Raw genomic sequence first — 10,211 nt, forward strand, 5'->3', positions numbered from 1 at the left:
ACGAGCAAAACTTGGAGAAGCCGTTACTTTACCAGCAGATGGAGATGGCAATTCAGAACTCTGCCTGCTTTACAATAATGATATTTCATTTTCTGAGGAGTTCCAAAGCCTTTATTAGACAGCCACCTGACTGATTTTTGGTGTACTTGACGGTCTCGGTACACAGATAACCCAAAACTGCCAGAAGCAGCTTTTGTAGCATTCTCTGTACAACTCTTGAAGTCAACGGCAAGGGAAACAATGAGGAAAATGATGCTACTTTAGACCTGAAAACTATCGAGGAGGAACATTTGAACAAATCTTTCGAGTGATTAAAGAACCACGTGGCTTGGTTTTAATTTGTGAAGTCTGCAGACATACCCATCCTGTTACTTTCCCGATCTTTTTGCTTGTCATCTCTTTCATCAGAATTGTCATCTCCGTCATCATCATCTTCATCATCACTATATTGACCAAGTGCATTGACCAGCTCAACAAATATTTCATCATTGATAAATCCACATTCTGAAATTCAGCAAAATTGGGAGTGAACAGAAGAGCACAATGTCTACATGAAGTATTTTTAATCCACCCTACACCCAAGTTAAATTATGGCAAACGCTGTAATTCATGAAAAGCAGGTTTGTATTTTTCCCCTCTTAAGTTTCCCTGTATGAACTGGGAAGAGTTAAAAACACTCAGTCTTTATTTCTTTGACAGCTGGGAAGGGGAGAAGGAAACTTGTTGAAGCTTCTCATTTCCCAACTCTCTGCACGTCATCCCAGTAGATAAGTAAATCTCTCTTCCTTGGAAGCTAAAAAAATTACTTACTAGCTAGGCTATTTCAGAGATGTCATGCCAGAATGCCAGTTCTAACATGGTTGGGTTAAGCCATCCTGGAAAGGCATGCAAACGGTCTAGGAAGCTACCCTTGGACAGCTAGGGAATCTCCAGAGAGATGTTTGGTTGGTAGTTCCACAGCATCCACTACAGAGCCCGCTGGCAAGGTGATAAAAAATACAGTTATATACACAAAAAATTCAGGAGGAAAGTGAAGGATACAATACTGCATCTTAATATTTATTAGCTTATATTCTGCTGTGAAATTCAGAGGGCAGCAGAGATGGGCAATAAGGCATTTCTGCAGAAAGCAAAATCGCCATTATTTAAAAAAAAAAAAATCACCATGAGAGGGGAAAAAAAAATAACCATTTTAAAAAAATAACTGTGTGGGAACTGTAGTGTTCATCACCATCCTGGTAAACCAGGACCAGGAAAGGATGTCAAACTACAACTTGCAGGAAACTAATAATTTTATTCCTATGCAGACAATGAAAACAGGCGGGTACTTAATTTGAATGTTTTAAACAGAATTTTTTATTTACACACACAAGTTAGAATGAAATTCTCTCCCAAAAGTGCAATTACAGAGCTAGTTTACCATTGTGACTCCTACATGGGAATACCTCTGGATTAGATTCTCACAGCATTTACATTTAATTATAGACACAAAAGAACACTCGTTTTTGGGAGACTAAAACATCTATTTTCGATATACAGTTTTGAAGGACTCATAATACCAGTAATTGCCATAAAGCTGGGACTCAAGATGGTGAAACAAGATTAATTTTAAAGCTAGGCTCGTTTAATAATAAATTAAATCCATAATAGATGATGTTTATTAGCAGTGTCACCATTTTGACATAGGCAGTAGCCTGACAAGGATGTCAGCAATCGTTAAACCTGGAAACATATCCGAAGGCAAAACCCCATGAAACATTCTGTGTCCCTCATGAAATATAAAGGCACCAGATTTTTTCTTTTTCTATTTTAAAGGCACAGAGCCAGTGGAAGGTTGCACCACATGTACTCCAGCTGCCACGCAGAGGTAAACTACCCTTCAGAATACACCTATAAAGGGTACCAATGGACGGATAGAACTACACAAACCTACAGAAAGGTGTTTTTTAAATAAGTGGTCATTTCCTTAAAGGAAAAATAAAACAAGACCCGCAAAAGGTTATCGGATCGTATTGACGAGTGTTGTCACTAGCAGAGTTTGGGACACTTCTCCTGCCACTTTCTGTCGAGCAGGACACTAAGAGGGACATTACACTTGGTAGTCCAAAGCTCTGAGCATAAAACTGAAACCCAAGAACTTCTCCAAGCTGCACCTAGACATTATGGTGAATCACCATATGGTCTAGGGAAAAAAGAAATTAACGTGTTTAATCCTTCTGTACTACTGATTTAACCCTTCACAGCCTTATGAAAATGCAAAGCAATGAACATACTCAGATTAGTCTGTTATTAAACAACACAGGGATTCTAGAGGGACTACTGTAACAATCAAGCATCAGGCCTTAACAAACAAGACTGGCAATGATTATTTATGTAGGAAGAAGTGATTTTTATACCTGAGTGTTTGGGCTCACCTCTGTCTCCATGCACTTTCCCATCATAATTCTTGATCAGTTCTTCAATAAAGGTACCATCCTGGTCAAGCACCTCATCTCCCATATATGGAATGTTATGTAATACAGTTTCATCCTCTACCTAGTAACAACAGTTAAACAACTCTAAGCTGCATTTTCAGTTGACCCTTTCTGCATTGCTATCTTCACACTTCCCAAGCGCCCGGCTCTCACAGTTTGCTAATGGGCTTCACTGCCTCAGCACACTCACTGATAACGAGATAAGTAGTTCTTGCTCTGCCAGAGATAAGAAAATATGATACACAAAGGATCTAAACTGAAGTTGTCTGAAGAGCAAGCACAGAGATGTACCTCACAATTTAACCTCAACTCCACTGTCTCTTTTTTTGTCTGCATATAGACTACATGCATTAATACTCCCATGTTTTATCCATAGAATTTAGGGACTTTGATACCCAGCTGTATCTTCCACTACTACAGAAGAACCTTCTATTGTTAAGAAACAAATTTTCCTACTGCTGCTGTCTGCAGCAGTGCAGAATATCCAAACCCTGATGGATTGAAAGCAAGTGGCAAAATGTGTGGAAGAACTCTGTAGACACACTGATAAAACCAGTTAGTTAAATCACTTTGCAGTGATGATTATCGCAATAACCAGCCAGCAAAGGCGTTCATATACAAGGATTTGCAATAAGCTAAGCTTTTCAAATAACTCGAATACCTACACCAGGAACATAACCTTATGGCTCCTGCGTGCAGTGAAGCTGATCAGAAAAGGCTACACGCAGTTGCTACATGACAGAGACCGTCGTGTTGGGAGAATATTTCAGGATTAAGTTCTCTTTATTCCGTAAGAATGACTGTTCCTCTACAGGTGCGTTGGTCAACTGTCTTGCACAGAGACTTCACATCCCTCAATTCTGCTAGCTTATTTATAAAATAAACTCCTCCCTTTTCCTCATATGTTTCTCCTCCCAACACGTCTTTAAACTTACCATGAAATTCTGTTGAAGGGGAGACCAAGAATACATTATAGGCACAGAAGCAACAGCGTTGAGAGTCTTCAGTGGGATGACTTGTTTTGGAAAATCTATGTCACTGGTAACAGAGCACTGAAACAAGAGGTTGAAGTTACACATAAATAGCAACATCAGAAACAAGCAGGGAAAAAATCATCACAGGAACGCTCTACAGTGTACAAAATTCAAAGTCTTTGTCAAAATTAGCTCTATCAGCCTTTGAAAAATGCATCAGATTTTTAGGGCGTAATAGTTAAGCACAGGTTTAGCAGGAAAAAAGGCACAAGAATTATTTCTATGTCAATACCTTTGGTAACAGGTCAGGATGGTGTTTTACGCTTACAATTAAGCAGATGTGATAATATTTTACTCAGGCTATACAACTATGTTTGGTGTCTCAAAACAGATTTAGTTCCTGTTGCTGCTACACTGATGTTATTTACTTAAGCCATCAGAGAGGCAACTGAATCCCTGCTGGCTTCCAATCAATATCCTGCAGAAATCATGGATTATTTATGTTTGGGGTTTTTTTGTTTTTTTTTTGTGGGGGTTTTTTGGGTTTTTTTTAATAATAATTAAATTTCACTTTAATGCCAGCAAGACATCTTATTGAAATTAATCCTCCATACGTTGTCTTAATTCCCGCCCTCTTTCCCCATTATTGTCTCTTTATCCTATTCTCAAGTCTTCGGTTCTGCTCACTGCTTACACCAGAAAAATTAAAATTAACTCCTAATACGCAACTCAGGACATGTCAGTGTGTTTTTCAGCTACAGGTTTGGGGGTTTTGTGAGATTCAGAGGTTTATGAAGCCTCCAACAGAGAAACATTCTATAGAACTAGAGACAACTTCTAGGTTACTATTGGATCTAGATGACATTTAACAGATACAGATCAACTTTTCTCAAATACTTGGACAGCCATATGACGAACCCTGAAAAACCTTACAAACAAAACCAGACAGGAGCATACAAAGCCCAGGGAAAGTACAACAAAGAGGATTTGGAGGTAGGTAAAACAAAGTTTTAGAACAGCTATCATAGCTACCTGAAAGGAAAAAAGGAAGTGGAGACAAAAGATCTTTCTCCTTTCCAGAAGGGAAAGATGAACAGAGCTTCACATTTCTAAAGAAATACACAAAGTAATGTAACAAACCGTATACAGAGACAGTATCCCGGGAGAATGACACAAGCCAGGTTTATTTAGTTTCTTTTTAATCTGCAGCAAACAAAATCAGATTTCTGCTGTGTATATCAATACTGAAGAAACTGCCCTATGCTAGCACTTTATTCCCAGTTCAGGTTAACGTTTCGTTTGCTAGCTAGCAGCCATCCAGCATATTTTACATCTATTTTAAAAAAAATATTTAAGGTGAAAAAATAATTACTTTTAGCTTTGGAACTAGAAGTCTCAGGCTGAGAAGTGATTATGTCAAACAGACTCAAAGTGTTTGGTACTAAGTCTCAGTTCTGTCACCCCGTTGTTGCATTATGAAACTCAGCTAATGCTTGTTAAGGTAGCGCAGGGCACAGCAGCACCCACTTGATGCCAAGCACACTAGCCTTTGGAGAAACCTTCTGTCACCAGCGATGCCTTGCGGCCTTCACCAAACACACAAAGGCTCTCCCAAAACCTGGCCATCAGGTCACTAAACTTCTAGCCAGTGTCCTACGCAACTCTGAGGAAATTCAGCTTATTAAGAAGAAAAAAAAAAAAGATTTCACAGTTATCTTTTAAAACCCCCAGCACTCCTGTGTCTCGCTCCTCTCACTATAAATTATGGCAACTCTAAATCAAACATTAGAGTTCTGTTTCATGAGACAGAGACTGGATTTGAATGCAGTAATTAGTGCGCTCTATCAATTCAGGCAGGAAATCAATTCAGGCAGGAAATTAACATAAAAGAGGAGTGAATCAAGATTTAAAAAAAAAAAGGAGAGAGAAAAAAAAAGAAAGAGGAATGGTGAGGAATGATCTTTTCTTAACGGAAAAGAGTGAAAATTAGATGTGTACCTGTGCCAGCGATTATCAGAAGCTGATTCTACAGTGCCATAGAATAGGTATAGAGCCCTACATGGGTATGTTCACAGCTTCCATGTAATTTAGGTCGGTGAAGAACCAAAGTAACTACTCATTTGTACCACTGGGGGTCAACTCCAACAGGAGCAAGGTTAAACTCCGAATATCCATGAGACAAAACTGTTTGATTAAAGGATGCTGAAGTATGATCCAAGTATTATCAGGAATTAACAAGCTGCACTTGTGTGTCATTCAAAGTTAGGTAGCCTGCTGCATATTTATTGCTTCCCAGAAGCCATATGATTGAAGTAAATAAGAAATAAATTCTTTAAGACTAATACGAAAAAACAGCTTCCAAGTCACGTCAAGCTGGAAAACAAAACCCACAAGAGCAGACAACTTTGCAGTAATAAAACAAAACTGTGCTAACAACCTTGTAACTGGAATTACCACAACACATGTTAACCAACCTCCCTGGTCCCGCGCAATGAGCTCACAGAAGTCATGATGTGAACAGGCTGTATCCTACGCTGTTTCCATTCTTGATTTAAGATTTCAGTTCTTTCCAGTATCTTCTGACGATTAGAATTAAACATACTCTAAAAATTAATCATAACTGTAATCAATACAAATAAATCAAAGACTCTACATTCACCTGCTAGAATCTTAAGGCATTATGACATTTACAAAAAAAAAAAAAACCACACACCCAGACAAGATTAAACAAAGCTCTCAAAACTCAACCATCCACTTGTTTTTAAAATGCTACTGAGGCTCAGTATAGTTCATTATCCTTTTCTCTGACTCAAACCATGTTCTCATGTTTATAAAGATGCAGCGTTTTTGCATGGAACTGAATTCTAAATGGAATTAGGGAGAGTATGTGGTTAAAAAAGTTGCCATACTTGGTCTCTACAGTCTCTTTTGATACTTAGCATGCCTGATTCAATCACATATAAATGCATCACACCTGTATAATAAGATCACAGAGATAAGAAGTTTTTCTCTATGTTAACAAAGTATTCAATGAAATTGTTATTGCAGGTGTTAACTGCAGGACAGCTCATATATCAGAAGAAAATCAATCTTTTTTTAAGCAACAGAACTAAAACTTTCAGTTGGCTGAATATGAGCCGGCAGTGTGCCCAGGTGGCCAAGGCCAATGGCATCGTGACTTGTGTCAGGGACAGTGTGGCCAGCAGGAGCAGGGCAGGGATCATCCCCCTGTGCTGGGCACTAGTGAGGCCGCATCTTGAATCCTGGGTTCAGTTTGGGCCCCTCACTTCAGGAAAGATACTGAGGGGTTGGAGTGTGTCCAGAGAAGGGAATGGAGCTGGGGAAGGGGCTGGAGCACAGTTCCTGTTGGGAGCGGCTGAGGGAGCTGGGGGTGTTCAGCCTGGAGAAGAGGAGGCTCAGGGGAGACCTTGTTGCTCCCTACAACTCCCTGAACTAGGGTGCAAGAGGAGCGGGTTGGTCTCTTCTCCCAAGGGACAAGTGATGGGACAAGAGGAAACAGCCTCAAGTTGCTCCAGGGGAGGTTTAGATTGGATATTAGGGAAAATTCTTTCACCAAAAGGGCTGTCAGGCACTGGAACGGGCTGCCCAGGGAGAGGAAGTCACTACCCCTGAAGGTATTTAGAGGTGTGTAGACATGGTGCTTAAGGACATGGGCTAGTGGTGGACTTGACGATCTTAAAGGTCTTTTCCCACCTAAAAGAGTCTATAACTCTAGGAAATGATGACATACCTTTACTTCATCTGCACGTCGGAACCTCTTGAGCTGCCTCAGTCTCATATATTCTGATTTCACACGTTTTCGCCAGCAAATTGGTCCCTTCTCAGATTTTTTTCCGGTCTGACCCATGATTATCCTACAACACATAATGTCACGTTAATATTACCAAATTTGGCACCACTTCTTACAGAGGAAGTTAGAGAACATAGACACATTCCTTTAATACCTTTCGTATCTTATTCCTTTAATTCCTTTATTCCTAATTCCTAATAATTCCTTTATTCGTAATTAAGTGCGGAGAGATAGCCCAAGTACAGTCCTCTTACCCAGCCACTCACATGGTAGAAAGTTCTAGAAATTCAGACATTCAGAGTTTTGCAACAGCCTGAACAAGAGACCTGGCTCTTGTCTCAAGCGTGTTACAACCCCCCAGAGTGTCCAGCTGACTGCAAACAGGACACGGGTTCCACTTTTAGTGATCCCCCTTCAAGCACCAAGTGCTTCATGTTTCTGTTACAGGGCTGTTGGCAATGAAGCTGTATTTTTAAATTATAAACCCAATGCGTTGCTGGAATATGCCAACCTGACAGCATTTTTCAAAATCAAGGACTGTATGCTGTGACTGTGCTGGCAGTGACTATTTTGACAGCATCCTGAAACAAAACTACTACATCAAAGACTGGCTTCCTCTCAGGAGTTGTGCTGGAACAATCTACCGTACTGCGCTGAATGGCTCAAAATAGCATCCACAATAGCCATCATGGACTGAAAAGTCCAGTTAACCAAGGGTAATACATTCTCTAACAAGCATAATTGCTTCTAATTATCAAAGTAGGTAAACATGAACAGAGGTGTTGTCTTCTGGTTGGAGGTGGAATGCCCAGTGCTGCCCCCCTGCTCTGCAGGGCCTGACGCCCGTGTTTATGCAAGACATTAACTGCAATTTCTAAGAAAAATTGTTGGGTTTTTAGATTTAGAATGAAAATGGATCAACAAATGCATGACAGAATCACCAACCCAAATCATGGGAAGTATCCTTTGAGGAAAAAAGGCAAAGCATATTAATAAAGTCCCATGTAAAGCCCCAAGGACCTGGCTAGACAGAGGGGGAGGTCAGAGAACCCACAGGGAGAGGCAAATCTAGAGCAAAGCGTCAAACAGATGCTCTGCTTCCGTGCCTCAAGGCAGCACATACAATCCACCTGCGTCTCATTTGCCACAACACCAATGATTACGAGAGAGAAGAAATAAATAACAATAATAATAAAAACATAGCCAGGACCACTCATACTAGAGCGTGGTAAAGACAACCAGTGATTCAAAGTGCACTACAGTGCTGAACAGAGAACAGCATAAAAGCGTTATAAACACAGAAAATGCATTGTATTATATGCTAAACTAAGCAAAGCAAAAATATGGAAAAACATCTCATTAACTGGAAATTAGACCTAGAATGAGTGTCATTAAATAATGGAAAGACAGAATTTCAATGTGTAAGTAATACAGCACATCGAAATCACTTCAATTATGGCTCAGCCAAAAGACATGGATAAAAGTACCACCGAATTCAGGAGATAAATGAAAGCCCAGCTGACAACACTGACGTAGCATATCCTATAAAAACAAAACACAGATTATGTTCACCTACTCTAGTGCTGCATCAACCACAGCCCTTCTCATTCTAGTTTCCTGGAGAATAACAAATGACTCAGGGCTCAAAAAACAAGATTTATTAACTAAAATTAAATTGCCAGATAAGCCTGGCTCATCAAAAGCAGGCTATATGGAAATCATATATAATTAGATGAAAAACAACAACAACAAGCCCACCCACACCAGAATTCCTATCTTTCTTTCATACAACTTAAATACAGCCCCAGAAGAGCCCACAAACAAGGTTTTAAGGCCAGAGAGAAACATATAGCCATGAAACAAACAAATCCAATTATTCAATTTTTCAGTAACGAACATCGTTACCTATTGTATTAAAACGGTAAGAAAAACAGGGCTTCACAAGATGATAAATACTCCCTTTTAAAACAGCTTTATAACTTATGCACACTCGAGCCGTTCATCTGAAAACAAATGGGACTTACAAGAACACCCTCCTCTTGCACTAGTTTCAAGGTGCTATCTGAGGCACAACAGAGGCAACAATTTCATGTTCAAGGCACCAAATAAATCACAGATAATTAAAAAAATACACTGTCGCTTATGTCAAGTTATAGCAAGAAAAAGTTCTTCTAGATAAAGTAATAGTGTTCATGTGCAACAGTCAGCGGGATACACGTAGTGCATTAAATCAAATAAGTACAAATGAATTAGAAACAGCCTCTTAAATGGCGAGTATGTACGGAGAGAAAAAGCATGTGATGGGGAGGAAGCATATGCGTGTATAGGCTACAGAACAAATTATAGCCAAGAAAAAAAAAGCAGCACCCTGGACGCATGTTTGTAAAATACTACATTTTCAGGGGATTTTTCAAAATCATTAATGAATTCTGATTTTGAGCAGCAGTTTTTCAAACCAGGTGAACCCATATCTGTATGCTTCTGGGTAGTTCTGAACATCAACCAAGTAGTATTGTGGTGGTGTTAATATATGCACTGTGGTAAGAGGTGATTGTATTTCTGTCCCTAATCTCAGAAGAAAGTTTGGGGGGGAGGGGGTGGAAACCAAGGCAGTGGGGGCAGGGAGAGAAGAGCCTGTTCACGGTGGACATAGCTTTAAGATCAATTTGTCAAAACTAGTCGACTTTCATATAAAGTTTCGGAATATTCCCTACAGTGGCACAAGTGAGACAAGCGAAATCCCGCCTGTTTAAGAACAGTTAACCCTGTCTTAAGAAGACAGCATAATGATAAACAGCTTCCTTTTAAAAAATAAAGCCACGATATTGGATCATCTTAGTGAAACTGTTTGATGCCGAGAGCCCCCAGGCTATGTCCCACTTCTCCGTCTCCATTTCCCCTTCTCAATCCTGCTAGCTTTTTCTGTTGTTTCAGAAACTTTCTTTCCTTTTT

The 10,211-nt window shown here is 39.7% G+C and overlaps 1 protein-coding gene across 2 annotated transcripts in view; it reads right to left on the bottom strand.

The window, feature by feature from the left end:
• EZH2 (enhancer of zeste 2 polycomb repressive complex 2 subunit) overlaps positions 1-7,316 on the bottom strand; it is a 21,485-nt gene extending 14,169 nt beyond the window's left edge. Inside the window, exons 1-5 of one of the 2 annotated variants that reach the window (XM_010149978.1) lie at positions 7,200-7,316; positions 5,950-6,051; positions 3,410-3,526; positions 2,415-2,535; positions 361-504 (exon numbers count right to left, since the gene is read on the bottom strand). In XM_010149978.1, the coding sequence (XP_010148280.1) occupies positions 361-504; positions 2,415-2,535; positions 3,410-3,526; positions 5,950-6,051; positions 7,200-7,316 (601 nt within the window). Of the gene's footprint in view, positions 1-360; positions 505-2,414; positions 2,536-3,409; positions 3,527-5,922; positions 6,052-7,199 lie in introns of both variants that reach the window. The other variant, XM_010149977.1, reaches the window with a different exon arrangement.
• Positions 7,317-10,211: the final 2,895 nt, after the last annotated feature.

Source organism: Eurypyga helias, unplaced genomic scaffold, assembly GCF_000690775.1.
Source record: "Eurypyga helias isolate BGI_N326 unplaced genomic scaffold, ASM69077v1 scaffold43064, whole genome shotgun sequence".
Taxonomy (NCBI): Eukaryota; Metazoa; Chordata; class Aves; order Eurypygiformes; family Eurypygidae; genus Eurypyga; species Eurypyga helias.